Source organism: Brachionichthys hirsutus, chromosome 13 (genome assembly GCF_040956055.1).
Source record: "Brachionichthys hirsutus isolate HB-005 chromosome 13, CSIRO-AGI_Bhir_v1, whole genome shotgun sequence".
In the NCBI taxonomy this organism is placed as follows: Eukaryota; Metazoa; Chordata; class Actinopteri; order Lophiiformes; family Brachionichthyidae; genus Brachionichthys; species Brachionichthys hirsutus.
The window spans coordinates 9,802,694-9,820,088 of record NC_090909.1 but is presented as its reverse complement, the minus strand read 5'-3'; the positions used below and the strand labels follow the sequence as shown (position 1 = coordinate 9,820,088).

Below are 17,395 nucleotides of genomic sequence, written 5' to 3'. Positions count from 1 at the left end.
GGGGTGTACCCCGCCTCTCGCCAGTAGCGATCTGGGCTATGCTCCAGCGACTCCCGTGCAGAAAAACAGAGGAAAATGGATGAATGGATGGAATTTAAGTCGACAGAATTCCGATGATTCTTTGTGAAATGACATGAAAATTAGTTTGAAGAACAAAATAGGTCTATAGGTCATAATAGCTGTGAATTTGAACAGTGTCTGTGTGGCACAGGAACAAATTAGCTAAATGAACGGAGAGGATTAAACATTTCATTAACAGAAAATGAACAAAAATGGGGATCAAGAGGTGAAAACAGAGGAATTGGGAGGGTGCATGTCTCATCGCTAGATTATGTTCTGGGAAGTGAGCCAAATGTCCTTTGCCTGCGGCTGTATCTTCTTCGTCCTTTAAGACGACCAGAGAAATGAAGTACATTGCAGCCAATAGAAGACACAGACAGAAACTACGCGCCTCCGTTGAAGAACCTGCATGGTTCGCTTATAAAGACGATTTTCCGTGCGACCAGCAGGTGTGGCGTTGAAGAGGTCCAAATGATATCTTGTTAAGGCGGATAAGATGAGGCAAGCAGAATAGCCAGGCTGAGCCAGATGTCCCTCTGCCCAGCTTTGTCTACTCAGATTTCATCCAAAACCAAACCCAAATGCCAAAGGAAGTGTGTCCATGCTGTTGAAACAAGAGTCAGTATTCACACTCCTGTGTCTAAACTGCGTGCATTTTTTACTTCTTGCTTCGCTACGGTCCTAAATATTTTACAGTTGGGGCCCCCGTGTGTCGATGCAGCCGAGATTCCAAGACTTTCTCTTTGATTGCTGCAGTCAGAGGAGAGGGCTGAGCTCACTGACGGAGCCGAGCTCGAGCCAAAGCGCTGCTGCTTTCAATCACGGGAGGCGGCGTGCGGGCGACCCACAAGCCAAGACGTGCACACTAGCACATCGACTCGTCACGGACCCTATCTGCCTCCTCTGGGCTTCGTTCCAGCCCTCCGCTTCTTTCCTTTTCGGTAGTTGTGGTTTTTCTTATTTTGCCGTCCAAGTCAGAAGTTGTTCAGCTCTCTGGCTCCAGGCAGAATTACATGTAATAGTTCATTACAGGCGAACCAAACGACTGTACCGTGCACATTACTGTATGTGCATTGAATGCAGTCTGTGTGCTCCGCGTACATCTGTTCGCTATTATGTGGCACAGATGCTCAAATCGCCGTCCTGCATTTAACAGGCACCGACACACAGCGTGCTTCTGTCCCGTGTTTGTCTCTCCACACACGGCTCTTCGTTATATACGGATTCGTCTGCAGACTCATGCACAGTCTCAATGTCCCCTGGACTCATGGGTTCAAATGTTAGCTGTGTTACCTGCAGCTGACGCTCGGCGAGGGATCGGTCCATGATTACCTCTCGGCTTGTGCTGCGGCTTTTTGTTTAATATGCTCTTCACTCGGTGGAGTGAATTGCACGCGTGCACGTAGACACAAAGCATCTGATTTGTGTGGAGGGCTTGATCTCATTACTCATTTATCTGTGTTACAGCTGCACGCTATCCCCTCTGGCCTGATACGTCCAGAAAATCAGAGTAAACTGCCCATCTCACTCTGTGTGTGTGTGTGTGTGTGTGTGTGTGTGTGTACGTGTGTGTGTGGGTCTGTGTGTGTGCGCATTAATAGACCAGCCCGAGCAGTCTCTAATCCTGCAGAAGACTACGTTCAATTAGCTAGTAGGGCTTGTTCATGGCCAGCTCGGGTCACAATCTGCAGCTAATCCACTATGGACTGATCAATACACGGTGAGGGAGAGTGGGAGGAGAGGTGGGAGCTTAGGAAGGGGGTGGGGAGTGGTGGTGGTGGTGGTGGGGGGGGGGGTGTAAGTTCATGTGCTTAACAGAAACAGAGGTTTACTAGGTGAGATCAGATCGACTGGAGACGGGGGTAGAGAGCAGCCCGGTTCTCTGCACACATCTTGATTGAGTGCATCTGGTGAAACAGCCGTCCAATCAGAAGCCGGTCAGTTATTTGTAACTTTAATGGAATGTTGCATCAAATGAAAATGATCGATGCAGCAGCCTGCGTGAGATGGACGAAGCTGCAGAGGTCGGGTGAGGAGAGCCGTCCCGTTTCGTTCCCTGGCGCTGATGGTCGAACGGTACCGATCCCGCTGTAAAGACAAGTTTGAGCTGTCCTAGCGAACGGAGTAGCCGAGCTTCAGAGCAAGACGGCGAAGCTCGAACAGGGAAAGCAATTTGTTTCTCTGTCGCTAACCATGAATTCATGAAATGATTCTAGAAACTGGATCTATGCAATTAAATGTCTGGCTCTGATAGTGCTGATCGCTGTAACTCTCACGCGCCTAAATTTGCTGGTTCTGGTTAGGACAAAACAAAATACTACCAGGAAATCACTTCACAAGAACACAGTCAGCCATGAATACATGGTGGGAGGCTAAAAGCTACCGCTATACCTGTTCAATGTTTAATTAGTGAGAAAATACATTCACCAGTCAGTGTTCACAATTTTCAATCACTTGTTGTTTTAATTAGTATTACTTACTTTTGTCTTTTTTCATAAACACATTTCAGATAAACTTTGTTTAAAAGATTTTTTTTTTAATTAATAAGTAAATATCTGTGTATTTTTCTAATCAAGCTAGCCAATCTGCTAGCTATCTGATGCTAATGCCGATTTTTACTTTTTCTCTCATGGACTCTTTCATTCCATGTGTTTGATTGATCAGCGGTACATTGTTTTATCCTGATGTGAGGGGTAATTTAAAATATATAATCACACACACACACATGCGTACACAAAATGATCCATGCCAGCACATCACACGCAGTGGAGAAAATGTACTGAGCACACACAGCAGGCATTAGAATGACTGCATTTCCAAACTATTGAATAAGCAGCAATTTGTCTTGATGACACTTTGCCACAACATCAACAACAGCATGACATAATCATGGAGAAATCCTTGCTGCAGGGGCCTCACCACCTCCTGGATTGTTGGTTTCCATGCTCGTGGTCCTCATCAGATTCAAGAGGCGATGCTGGGAGAGGAGGAAATGAACAAAAGAGCAAAGAGAGAGAAGGCTTGCGAGGACTGCTTTAATCTTGTCCACACTGTGTTTGCTGTTTTACTGCTTGATGCCCCCCCCCAGTCCCCTCCCTGCATTTACATTTTTTTATTTAAGTATTGTCTTCCCTCTTTTTCCTCTTTCTCTCTACTCTCATGGGCCCCTTTAGCCCCTCACCCGCCCACCTCCTCTCTCCCCCGATTTTACTCTCCTCTCTTCCCATAGTCCAGATTTGCTTACAAATGAGTCACCCAACCACAAACCACCTCATTTAAGGGGCATGGATGATGAAGGGGGGAGCAGTGGAGAGGATGGGGAGTGTTGGTGATGGAGAGTGGAGGCTGTCAGACAGCCAGATGGATTGAGTGAGGGTCGGGAGGAGGGATGGAGAGAGAGAAAGAGAGAGAGAGAGAAAAGGGAAGGGGAGGCTGGTGGCTGTTTTTCACTCAGCTGGTTCTGGTGATCAGAATCAAGGTCTGGATCCAATCAGCTCCCTGCATTCAGTCAGGCAGAATCAAATTAAAACTATGTTTTGACTTGTGAATGCTGATTAAAAACCCTGTGCACACCTGCATGCACGAGCACACACACACACACACACACACACACACAAAGCAACAGCAGCACCACCCAGACCGTATTGCAGTACACATATAGGGTTGTAGGAGCAAGGGCTCGTACCGTGGTTTTGGAATGAATGTATGAAAACGAGTGGATGGATGCATGTGTCTGCACGTGCGTGTGTACGCGCTTGAGCATATTAGCTCGAGTCTGCACTGAACTGATGAAGACAAGTAGACGGGTGTGAGACATGACGCTAATTACAGCAGCCGAGCTTTAGCCTTGCTATCAATAATGTTCATTAAACTACTGAACCCTCTCCAGCTGAAGGCTCTGTGTATAAGTGTGTGTGTGTGTGTGTGCGTGTGTGATGATGGATTGCCATAGATTTTTTTTTTTCATGCTGGCTTTAACTTTCAGGCGAGTTCTGAGGATCACAAATATTCATGATGTCATTCAGATCCCTTTTCAGCACAAGCGTAAACATTGATTTCAGTCGTCAAGGTAATTTGATTCTTTCCAAATAAGATGAAACAGAATGGATGGAACGTTTTATTAGAATGTGTGTGTGTGTGTGTGTGTGTGTGTAAACTTTGTTGGTTTGGCTACATATCAGTAAAGACTCTGCCATCAAAACCCCCACCAAAACCTCTGTAATATACGAGTCTGGGTCCAAGAGCCGCGTGGTACTGCTTGTTAAAAGAACACATAATGAGTTCCAACTGTAGAATACCTCAAACTTGAAGGATGCAGTGTTTTACACACTAATGTTGATACCTGACACCAACTAGTGTCTCTGGAAAGCCGAGCCTTCGCAAATTGAACCCGTGGGAAACCGGAGCCTGAGCCGATGCTCGGCTGTTTCTTCGTGAATCTCGCGAGGAGCAGGAAGGAACGGCAGGTAACACAAACATTACAGGATCTTGAATCATCTTTTCCAGTCATTCTTTTACCTGGCAGCATGTCAGTTTCCCGAAACTGTGCGGTGAACGAGCCAGTTAAGAGTCCCGTGGCAGTTTCTTTACAAGCACTTATAATCGGGCTGTGCGGAAATAAATGAACCGTATTTAAAAGAGACTCTTGACAAACACATCCATTCAGCCGGAGACCTGGAGTCGAGCCTTCGTGTGTGTCTTGGTAATCACAAGCCGCCTTGCGGTCTTGTTTCCGTTGAAAGTCCTTAGTACATAATGTTTTCAATGTTAAAATTAAATATTGTTTTCCTGAGCTCATTCTGGATCAGCTCCAGAAGACATTTTGCATATCGGACCTCTTTATAACTGTGATTTTTGGTGAGTGAGTTGAATGCATATTTTACAAGATATGATTTTTGGAAATAGCCCCCATTATAAGTAAATGGGAAAATCTTTATATATTTATTTATTTTTGTATCCAGACTGGTATCCAGATCGGTCTCAAACTTTAATGGGCTCTAAATTAGACCCATCTTCAGATTTTCTTTTTTTTTCCATTAAGCAGTTTTTTTGATAATCTTTCAAACAATCAGAGAGACAGACAAACAAGCACCTTCAAAAACATAACCTCCTTGGCGGCAGTAGAAATTAATTCAGCAATTGACTGCAGTCTTCTACCCTATAATAAGATTTAGAGGCTAATTGTAAAACAGTGCCTTGCAGGCAGCTACAGCTTAAATGACAAGACAGTCGGCAAGGCAGAGGCTCGAGGTCAATGCACTCACGTCACATCTCATAGAAGTGTGTAATTATCGGCACCTTCTGCCCATATAATCAAGCAGGAAAAAGGTAGATGCTGATTTGAAAACACTTTCCCTCTATAATTAAGGGTTCTTTGAATTGTCTGTTACTGAAGGATTGCAGGTCTTCTGATGGAAAATAAAAACGTCTGTCAAAAGATAAATTACTAGATTAAAGGCTTATATATCTGGAAACCCTCCCAACACCAGGGACGGCAGATTTAAAATTGCATTTTCACAACAAAGGACAGTAGAATGTTTGCTATTTAAACGGCAGATACTTAAATGTTTATGATATACCTCCTTATTTATTATAAAACCCTACGGATAAAAATCTCTGCAATGTTTGAATAAGTCTGTAACATTTTAACACCTTTGTAACGTTTTCTTATTTTTTGTGTCACTCTTGTTTTGCTGTGTTGTTTAAATATGTTTTATGCATTGTTTTATTTCTTGTTTTGATGCTTTTATTTTCTTGTTTTGACGCTTTTGACTTTTTACGTAATGCACTTTTTATCACCCTGTTGTCGAAAAGTGCGATACAAATAAACTCGCCTAGCCTTAGCTCAATAGAATTGGACTAACGTAAGCTGACCTTGTTTACCGATGGACTTGCAGCGGGTTCCATCGCTGCAGCCACAGTTATAAAGACTTGAAGGTCGTCAGTCGATGACCCAAAATCAGAGCCATTAAAAAGAAGAAAAAAGGGAAGAATCTGACTGATGGTCACGTGCTCAAAATCAACATTCCGTCCTATTCTAACATTTTGTTAACCTTGCGGAGGGTTTTTATGGCTACATTATTCAACTGTACAGTTAATCTTCACTCGGTGAAACTCTTTCCCCTCTAAATCGCTGTGTAGTTGTGTCCAGATGGGGACTGGAGGTAAAGAATTGGCAGTCAGCGGCGTGTGTGTGTGTGTGTGTGTGTGTGCACGCGCACGCACGCTCATGAACATTGATGCTGCCAGTAGTCAGAAGTCAGAAGTGAGTTTATTGCGTTTTGGATCTTCACATGCTCTTCTGTGGCAGGATGATGCGTGAAGGTTTGTGCATATATATATACACACATAGTTACTATGTACTTTCTACTGTGTCATAGTACTTTCACAATTCAGGCTGAGAGCAGTTCTTGCAGCAGAGCCCACCTGCTGTGTGTGTGTGTGTGTGTGAATGTCTTTAAGTGTGTAACAACAAGTACCTTAAAGCTCCTTTAAATGCTTTATCGTTTGTGTTAATGACATCATTCCTTGTCAGTGTGTGTGTAACAGTAGTTAGCCAAAGTACAAGTGTAATAAAACCTTTATGACACGTGTCTCTATAATGTACTGTACTGACCATGAGGGGGGGGGGGGGCAGTTGGATTCAAGCTGTTGCTCTGGGGCCCACTGCGTTCTGATGGCTGCTCTTTGAGTTGTTCCTTGTACTTTTGAAGTCGTCATCCCCCCCCTCCCCTCCTGAGTTTGTACGTACTGTCAGTCTGCCACATAAAGCCCATAGTCTTACGCAAGAGGAGCACAATGTCCTTCTAAAATGACTCAGCTGCCGTGCTTGCTCATTCCTAAATACATTTCCCACAGACTCTACATGAGCAACACCCCGGAGTAAATGCGGCGTGTTTCATCTGCACCATAATCAACTGGAAAATCGGTAGCCATTATATAGTCCCCCCCCCGACGTCTGTCCTTCGGATGGACCTGCTGGGCCGCTTCCATTACAGTGGTTTAATTCTTGAAATCTCCGATTCGGTAGCTTTAACTGCAGCTTCTGTTGATTTCTTCCACGTGTTGCCTCGGGGTCCCATTGTGATTAAATTGTATGCCTCCGCCTTACCCCCCCCCCCCCCCCCTCTGATTATCTCTGCCCGGATTATGAAGCCGGTGCTTCGCAGGGAGGTTAAATCACGGCTTCATTATTTTTTTGCTGCTGTGTGTCAATGGCTTTATTTTAAAAATCATATAACAAATGCACTTTAAATCTTGTTATTTCAGCACGAGAAGCAGAGCAGAATTTTAAGATAACCTGATCCCATATTGATCCCCCAACAGGGGGGGGGGGGGGGGGGTGTTACGGCAGCACAAAGACAAAGAAATAGAAAAATCACAAGGAAATAATTACAGTTGTGTAAAATAGCGATAACGTCGACAATAATCAGTGACAGCTTATTGACGCAGGAGGCTAAAAGCCAATCAAAGGTCAAAGCAGATTAAACAGCAAACATATTAATTTGTGTCTCCGCCTGTTAAATATGGAGAAATGGAGAGGCACCAAAAGCTGCATTAATTAAAGTGCGCTCACAAACAGATGAGGTATTTTTGGAAGTTGATGCTGGGGTGAAGCCGATGAGGCTTTTCAGCACATTGTTTGCCAGATGGATTTTTTTTCTTCTTCTCTCTATTCTTTTTATAAACCAGAATTGGTAATAGTTCCACTCGGCTGGTTTGAGACTTACTTGATTTCACTTCACCGTTTAGCAGCAGCTCCACCGTTTGTCTTTGTGTCCGGGCTTCCATCTCACCTGAGTAAAACTAAGAAGCCCTGTTTTATTCTGATCGCTGCTGTCTAACGTCAGATGTGTGTTGGGTTGACACGTTTATGTGCTGGCAATTCGTTTCTCAAACTATTTACAGCTTTGCTCCACATTTCTGTCCTGTTGATTGGGCGGGCGGAGGAGAAAGCCATTCCCTGCAGCAGAAGGATGGGAACCAGGGATTCTCTAAGTGGAGGTGACAGACCTGCAATGATGCTGATGACACTTTGAATTACCGTGTACAACCCGCAAGCGTTCCTACAGGGAAACCCAGCATTCCAAGTACTTCCATTATGGGGAAACCTGCAACTTCGTGTCGGAAGAATGTCCCAGAAGCACGCCGCCTGCAGCGATCCAAATCGGGATCGAAATTCCAATCACATTTGACATATTTCTGTGTGATCAGTAGCGATAAATGAGTCATGCAGGTGACTTTATGGCTTTGCCGATGGGAGATCAGTGTGTAATCACTGGTCAGCAACACAAAAACCTTTTATACACACCTTCTCCTGTGAATCTGCAACTTGAATCCAATGCAATAAAAAAAGGACAAAATGGATATTTTATTTAATACAGAAAGTCAACCTTCTCCTTCTGAGCAGAAACTGTTTTATCAGCAGGAACAAGGTGTTTCCCAGATCTGTATGGGTTCATTTTTATGCACCGCGTCCTTCACCAAGCGCTGCTTTGCTTTGAATTCCCGCTTCTGTTGCAAGCGCTGCTCATGATCGGACTACAGGAGCAGCTCTCTCTGTTCTCCTTGTTTTCATCGTCGTGACAACAGAGAGGAGAAACGAGTTTTCAGTTTCCGACGCCTTCTCGATCTATCCTACCCCTCTTTCCCTCTCTCTTTCTGTTTGTTAATATCACTCCACCTCGTTCCCTATTTCCCCACATCCAAAATCTCATTTAGATTATCCCTACCACACTGGGTGCAACCCAGAAGTGGATAGTTTTCTTGCACCCCCCCTCGTAATCTCTCCCCCCCCCCCCCCCCCCCCCCCATGTACATGACACTAATACAGAAACTGATATAAGCTCTCCTGCCTCTTTCTGTGACATTTATCAGCATGCTTCTGAATGCAAACAGGCTGCTGCTGTTGATGAGAAGTAAGGATGACTAGCCTGGCCTATTTTCTTTTTACCACTTCTTTCGGGAAGCTACGTTCACTGAAAAGTGTTTACTAAAGCGTCTGATTGAGCAGATTCGACTCTGAGCTGAGCGTGAATGTGGCACATTGTTGTCGAAGCTAATCCAGGATGCATTCACTTGTTTTTGTTTTTTTTTATAGTGTGGAACGTAAATGGCAGAAACTGCCTGTAGCAGATTTACATCTGATAAAAAAGGTTTTTATTACTGCACACAGATATATTTTAGCATTGTCAAAACGATGCCATGTGATGCCATGACGATGTTCCCTTTCATTTCCTTGGGGACTTGCCATGTTTTTAGCATGCTTTATTTTTCTTCTCATTTCATGGAATAACTGGAAATAAATGGCGCCAATGTGTCCAAAGTTGACTCATTCTGATGTGAGGTCATCACACCTCCCGCTCCAGAATAGTTCAAGCATTCAGAAATCAAATATTTATACCAGCAAGGCTGCACGTTCAATCGTTTGTTAAAACATTCCAATAATGACCTTCGTATATAGACTGTAGGCCAAAGACTGGATCTGCGCCAGATGTCCAGATACTGAATCTCATCTGTGCTTCACACACACATACAAATACAGTCTCCAGTTTGCTGTGTACGACAGCCCCTTATTCACTCGAGCTTTTGCTCCAGCTGGGGTACGAACGCTCTTTGTCTCTCTGGGCACGCCTACATTCATCAAAATGACCTTATTCACCAAGTCATGGAGGAGATATCCAACCTAAAGTCATCGCAAGGGCAAAAGTGTTCCTTATTTCTGTTTGAATATCAGCTCTCACCCCTTGGCTTTTTACATTTTTAGACAAAGTCAAACTGCTTATTTATAGCTCAACATACCAGCAGCTTTAACAGGCATTTGCTGAAGCCTATCCTTTATAACCTGTATTGAGTAAATAGGCCTTCTAAAGGTGCAATGATCAGCGGCATGACCGCTGCCGAAGGCCTCCGAGTCTATTCAACCGCATCGCACTCAGACGTACAGTAAATGCCTCAAAATGCGTTTGATAAAAGCGACACAGCTAAAATCAGTCTGTAAGTTTTCACTGAGAGAAAACTAGGACAGGCAAAGCTGGATTTATCATCCTCAATGCCTTCTGTCACTTCAACTGGATATCACCAGAAACTGTCCCCTAATTTAGACATCATATCCTGTCCCTGGAGCCCCCCCCCCCCCCCCCGTGAGACCAGAGCGAGAGTGTTGGAAATCGAGCTCTCTCCCACCCAGACTCATCTGCTCTCCTCGTTTTGCCAGAATCATCCATCAGGTTTTCTCTCCTCTCACTCAAATCCTCTTGTCTTTCATCCCCCCCCCCCCCTCTCTCTCTTTTTTTCCTCTCTCTTGCACCCTCAGAATGAGCAATTTGCATGAATCACAAGCGCTCAGCCTGAGCTCACTTATATTGATGCCCCCCCCCACCCCCCCCCACTGGTTTTGTCCACGCAACTCATGCTCACAGTGCCATACCAACCATGCTGTTGTGTGCTGTGTGATTTCATTGAAAGACAAGTGCCCTTCTCTCGCCGGCGCCGCCCTGGCGTCCGACCACCACCACACACACACAAATAGACGCCTTTCAGCCAAGCGCAGATTGTTTGATTGGCATCCTCTCCTGTGTTCGCCAGGAGTGCTGGCAGACATCTTGTTGCTATTTGCATGAAACATGAGAGGATTCAAATCCCCTCAAAGAAAAACCAGGATTGGAATTTCTGACAAAAAATATATTAGCTGGCTGATGCGCTTCTTTACGAGAGGCTCAGCGCTCATCCTTTGACGCTTCCCTTTTTAGCCCACTGTGAATTTCTCATACAAATCTCTCACTTTCTAAGCCACAACTCCTTTCGCTCTCACCTCCAAGCAGAGGATCCTCTTGAACATGTCGTGGTGTGAGGCTCACGCCTCGCTGTGAACCTTTTCAGCTTGCTGTGCTCCTGATCCGTGAGATCTGGAATGGGTCCTGGGTTTGGCAGCAGGTGATCATGCTGTCCTGTGGGTTGACTTGTTGACCGATTAGATGGGCACGGCGAGGAAGCCGAGCATTGAACGATACCGATGCACGACTGGGAAGTTAAAACGGAGGCTAGAAAGGGAGGGTTCGAGGGATGTCGAGTAGCGCGGCATTATCCCGGTGCGACTTTGTGCTCTTATCTTCTGAACCTTTTTTAATTAACCTTTTGCCTTGTCTGTCCTGCAATATTTCTCTCTCTCTCTCTCTCTCTCTCTCTCTCTCTCTCTCTCTCTGTGGCTTTTAAACCACAGAAAAAGAGGGCACGAAACAAAGGCAAACTTGGCTCACACCAACACGAAGTGTAGAACGAAGGACAGTTACTCTATTAAAAGCCCCCCCCCCCTTACCAGCTGAAGCTCCAGCTGCTGGACAGACATGAATATAGAGCAACATGTCTGAGACAGGCAGCACAGCGAGCCGCTGGGAGAGCGTGAATGAGTCCCGTTCAGCCTGATCCCAGCATTGACTGACTGCCCCCCCCCCCCCCCAGACCAAGGGATTACATTCACCACAGTTACTTTCACCACAGCACTCTCACAATACCAGAAGAACTGTGAATGCCGCCTCCCAAACTGAGCCAGACTTCTTTAAACCAGCCGTCAATTCCTGCACTTTATTTCCCTTTCTTCCACCCGTATTTCCATCCTTCCTTCCAACCCCAATCATCCCCTCTGCAGAAGCCCTGGAGGATCCGTCCAGCGCTGGCGTTGTGGTGGGGGCTGTGATTGCCTCCCTTTTGGCCCTACTGTTGTGCATCGCTCTCATTGGCGTCCTCCTGACCCGAAGCCGCCGGCAGCAGAGGCGTGGCTACCCCAGCGGCGGCGACTCCACAGCGACTGGCAGCGGAGGCAGCAATGGTGGAGACTACGGCAATAAGGCCTGTCTGCTCTTCAGTGGGACTGGCAACAGCGGCACCAACGGAACCGGTGCCAACAACAACGGGCCCATCTACATGTACCGGGAGGGATGTGACGCCACGGGGACTCTAACGGAAAAGGGAAGCGACTACCACCATCATCACCTCCACCACGCCGCCATCGGTGACCCGCCATCTGCGCACGACATCCTGCTAAGTGCCGAGATGGATGAAGCCGAGAGGAGAAAATTCCAGCTGGATGAAAGCATGGAGGAAGACGAGGAGCGATTTGATAGGTTCGGAGGAGCCGGGGGAGGCGGAAGCACGCTGCCCCCGGCCTATCACGCCCGCCGAGGCCACGGCTGTGAAGAAGAAATGGACACGTACCTTGATGACGACATGGAGTCCCAGAGAGACGGCTCTGTCATTTCCCGGACTGCCATCTATGTCTGAGGGTCGAGAGGGGAAAGGGGAAGGTGAGGGCTGAAGAGGAGCGATGGAGCCAGCCCCTCCAGACAGACCGCCATTCCTTCCATCGGCTGAACACCCACCTGCTTAACATTCAACCCGATGAAAGCGACGCCGTCAGTCACGTCCTCTCTGCCTGGCAGCCGCTGTAAAGTTTTATGAGGAGGAATGAAAATGAAATAAACGGAATCAAGTCCAAGTTAATGTTTTGAAGCTGATGAATGAAGTGGCTGTGATCCACCACGGCTGAAGATGCGCCTGTTTAACTGGATCGTGGAGGCGGAGTTCATGCAGTGTCATCCAAATATTTTAAAAAATGGGAGGAAGAAATAAATAAATAATAATCTAGCAAACAAACGAACACAACTCCCCGTGACTCTGACGCGATGCTGCTTACTGCTACGTTCTTGTTTCTGAAGCTTGGCGAGTACGTGATTGTGTTGTTGTATTTTAGACGTGGCCCGATGATATTTGCAGCGCCAGACGCACGATGCCGTCAATTACGAAATCAACAAATCAGCTTCCTCTTTTGGAAATGCACAGATTTAGAATCGTCATCAACACGTTGAACGCTCGCACAAAACCCGCCCGCAGCTTCTGTGGATGTTGCCTCCCTGACACTTGCCGGGACTTCACCATGGATTGTTCTCGAACTCCAGAAAGCCAGACCGGTTGTCCTGGCAACAAGCGATGCCGTATGTGATCGTGTCAATCATGAATTTTCTGGGCCTTAAAGTGACACCCCCCCCCCCCGCCCCCCACTTGGGAGGCCACCTGCTTTCCTGACGGGTGCCGTTGGAGCGAGGACTACCCGACTGAGTAACATAACAGACTTAACCGTTTGTGCTAATGTGTGGCTGGCTGTGGTGTTAATGATGTGCAGCATCTATATATTGGCCGTTGTGTCACAGTTGTCGTTATTCCTGTTATTGTTGTTGTTGTTATTGTTGCTGTTGTATAATGTGTTGATCTCGCTAAGGGAAGGACACACCAGGAGCCTTGGGGTTTTCACCCGGTACCATATTGGGTTGGTAATGACTCATTTAATGGATAAGATAAAATAGCTGCTTTCTCTGTTTGACAACCCCCCACCCCCCTCCCTTTCTATGCACTCCCTGCTTTGTCTTTCTTATTTCTTCCTGTTCCACATGCGTATTGCACCATTAGTCTGTTTTCCGGGCCCTCCGTTAACTAAACATTGCTTCGCTCTTATTCTACATCTTCTATATTTGTATAATGGGTGGCTTAGATGAGTGGTGCAATGACCGTGTGCAGGAAGGATGGGTCCATTCCAGCCTGGGCCTCATCCATCAGAGCCAAATGTTCCCTGGCTTTGTTGGAGGTTGTTGTACTTCATCCATTCGTTTGCCATGTCCCACAGAAATTCCCTTTGGCTATGTAGCGGATTATTCCATGTTTTGTATTCTGATTGGACGGAAGGACATGGCTGAGAAAGCATTTCAAGAGAGGATAAAGCAGGCTAAATCAAAATCCCTTCCCAACTGTTGTAATTTTTCTGAAAATAAATGGACAACTCTGCTTACAGCGGTGGGATTATTTTATACTGAATGAATGAAAGTTGCAGTGTTTAGTTGTGACGATACGAGCTGCTTTATTAAGTTCCAGTAGTAGAGAGTAGGGACGACTCGATCAGGTCCGAGTCATTTGATTTTGAACCGATACCAAGTCCCGATCCGATACTTCTATAATGCATTAAAAAAGAGGGAAGAAACGGATCCAGGATGTCCCTTATTTTTTTTATTCTCTTCATCTTATTTCAACATTTAACTCTGAAACAGATTCAAGTAAAGAATCAAATGCACTTTGGACCTGTACTAGTCCAACAGGAAATATGTTTATGTTATTCACTGTACAATCTGCTATGCTGTTGAAGAAATAATCCATCTCGATTGAGACATTTCCTAATATTATGTTTGGAAATTCTGAGAACTCGACTGCATTTACACACATTGCATTCAGAAAGCATTCAGACCCCCCCCCACCCCCCCACCCCCCCCCCTTCACTATTTTTTTTACTTTATCCTTATGGTTTAACTCAGAGTAGATTAATGTGAGTGAAAAAAAGAATTAAAATATGTCCTGCAAACGCGAAGCATGTCTGAAAGCGCTGTATCGTAGGGTGTATTTGTTGTATCGCTGCAGTACAGTTTGAATGACGGTATGAAAATGTGTTTTCGGCTATTTGGGTATATACAAGCTCCAAGCTCCAATTCAATCATTAATAATAATAATTATATATATATAAATGATCTTGCATCTGGCAAATGGAATATTTGTGTTATATTTTATATTTGTATCAATACAGCAGCAGACATGTATACTTTCTCATCTCCATTCATGTGAAGCAAAGAATAAGTGCAGGATGAAAACAACAAATATCATCCAAAATATGTATCATTAAAGTTTCGTGTGGATCGTGCTGGTATTCCGCCATATGTTGTTGTTAATGTGGACCCCCCCCCCCTGAAAATACATTCCTGTCTGGCTCCATTACATTCACTGTATTTGGCTGCAGCACATCTTGTCTTCCGGAGTTTCCTGCATCATAATGATTCAAAGCAGTTGGCTATGATTTCAGATTTGGCTCCTAATTAAATCTTGTAAGCACGCATGTATACCCAGGATGAGTAAACTCATCACCAGTCAATTTTGTTCCAAGTTGTTTCATCAAGTTTTGTTTTTGCACAAGCTATTTTCAATGTAAAAAAAATCAATAAATAACATTTCTGAAATAACTCTCTGTAGAACTACTGATAATTAATTAAGATGAGTGTGTTATTACTCTATGAATACCAGACTCCCACATATCGTCCTCTCCTCAGCACATTTCACAGCCAAACACGACATCGTGCACCGGCTCTAGGATTATTCGCCTCCTCAGTAGATCGACCACAGGACATGATTTAGGTTTTTCACACTTGTAGCAATCCTCTGATAACACGTTCACGGTATTGTACCTGGAAACTACCCATTTCACAACCCGGTGTACAGCACAAAGTTTTTTTTTCTTTTTTTTACTTTGCCTTATCTGCCTGCATTGTGATCAAATCTAAATATATACGTTGAACCTGCCGACAAGAACGGCTCCAGTCAAAGGAAGCTATGCAGCTCAATTCAATTTATAAGCAGAGACCTGATAGCGGCCGCTTGCATGTTGCTTTGCAGGAAGAGCTAACGTTGCACGGCTTGTGAATTTGCTTGGCGGAATTCCACTATGAGGTTTGCTCTTTCACCTGGCTAAGAGCCAATCACAACGAGGGCTGGGCCGCTTCCAGATGTGGTGCCCAATCGCAGAGCGTCCTACATGCTTTTCAAATGTTCCATAAAAACGTAACGGTAAAGAGTCGCAGATGCATATAATTTATTTATTTTTAATGCCAGATTTTCTTTTGCGCCCATCCACTTCTTAAAAAATAAAAGTTAACATATTTCTGTAGAGAAACACGATGCCCTGCAAGAACAACTACTTGCTCGGAAAACCAAGCTGCTGTGAAACATATCTGGCGCAGACATTAAGAAAAACTTGACAAAAGAATGCTTTAAAAAAAATCTTGCCATGTATTGCAATGAAGTACTTCAAATTATAGTTTGATTATTTTGATTGGACAAAATTAGATTTGGTCCTTCTTGAAAAACACTCTCTCAAATTGTCTTTTTTTAAGTGAGTGAAACAGGCTGTTTCAGGCGCCTGCTTGTTGACGCCAAAATCGGGTCATGCTACTTACAAGCATCCCTCCTCTGATCTTTAGCCTGCTCTCCCGTCCTCTGGGGGGGGGGGGGGGGGGGGTCCAGTCCTGGATGCAGCCGCTACAAGCCTCACTCTTGCTGCTGTGGCTGTGGAGCTCATACGAATCAGAGGACACTGTAACAGGTCACTTGGCTCTGTCAGCGGGGAAAGAGAGTGGAACGGAGGAAAGGGAATGATGGAGGATGATGGGAGTAGCACAGGACCCCATCTGGGGAATACCAAATAGGCCGGGAGAAGGCAAAAAAAAAGGCCGAATTTTTCCTCTCAGATCAAAGAACCAGAGACTTTAAAAGAAGAGAAGAGAACAGAAACTCAAACCTTAGCCCATGCCGAGAGGATGAGAAGACATCGGCAGTTTTTTTCCCATACACCATCTGAGACTGAGACCGTTTGAAATGCTGTCAATTATTCACCACTGAGCCCGGAGTTAGAAATGAGCAGATTTGTTGCTTGCAGAGCCCAATTGGTTGGCTGTGGCGTAAAAATGACAGTGTGTCTGAAAGGAATGAGAGATTGGTAAAATGGGATTTACAGCTCTGACAATGAAAGCTGGAGGTGGGAGAACAGCTCCGAGGACTATTTTTGACTGCTCTTCCACCCCTACACTTGGCATCCGGCCGCCTCCACCCAGTGACAACTGACAGTCCTTTTCAGCCTGGCCAATTAGCACCCTGTTTATCGTTTGTCAGCGTCGACGATCTAGACAGATCTGTTTCATTGTAAAGAGATATTCCGTCGCACCCGGGGGACCTCCGGAATATATCCTCCTTTCGCATTTCCTCTCTTCCTTTGCCTCGGCTTTAGCGCCCAGAACAAGCTGTTCCTTCCATGTTTAATTCAGCAGAAGGCATAAAAGTGTCCTGCATTATCTCCGGGCTTCGGTCTTATCGAGGATGACGATGGCAAGTTAGGAAGAGAGGAAGAGAGAGAGGAGAAAGAAGAGGCCTTATTAGGCACTGAGCTTGGCTTTGGTTGTTAATCTGGTTAAAGCCTCGCCTCTGCCAGGCCAGCTGAGACTCCAGCAGATGTGGATGGAGTTTGCTCCTCCCAGCGCTGCTTAGAAGAGGCCTCATTGTGCTCTATAACAATCTCCATTAATGCAGCGCTGTCCTGCTTTCCTGCTTTCTCTGTGGACGTTCCTCTCCTCCCTCCCTCAGATATACCTGCAGTTGCAATTTGTCTTGCATATGTTTGTTTTTCAGTCTAGGTTATTTCAGGCTTTTGGAAGATTCGTGTTTGCTATTCAAGATGGGTGTCTGTCATTGTGTTCTG

At 45.3% G+C, this 17,395-nt stretch overlaps 1 protein-coding gene across 1 annotated transcript in view; it reads left to right on the top strand.

Moving 5' to 3' along the window:
* pvrl2l (PVR cell adhesion molecule related 2 like) overlaps nt 1–12,339 on the top strand; it is a 45,909-nt gene extending 33,570 nt beyond the window's left edge. Inside the window, exon 6 of the mRNA XM_068747611.1 lies at nt 11,708–12,339. Within this exon, the coding sequence (XP_068603712.1) occupies nt 11,708–12,339 (632 nt within the window). The remainder of the gene's footprint in view (nt 1–11,707) is intronic.
* Nucleotides 12,340–17,395: the final 5,056 nt, after the last annotated feature.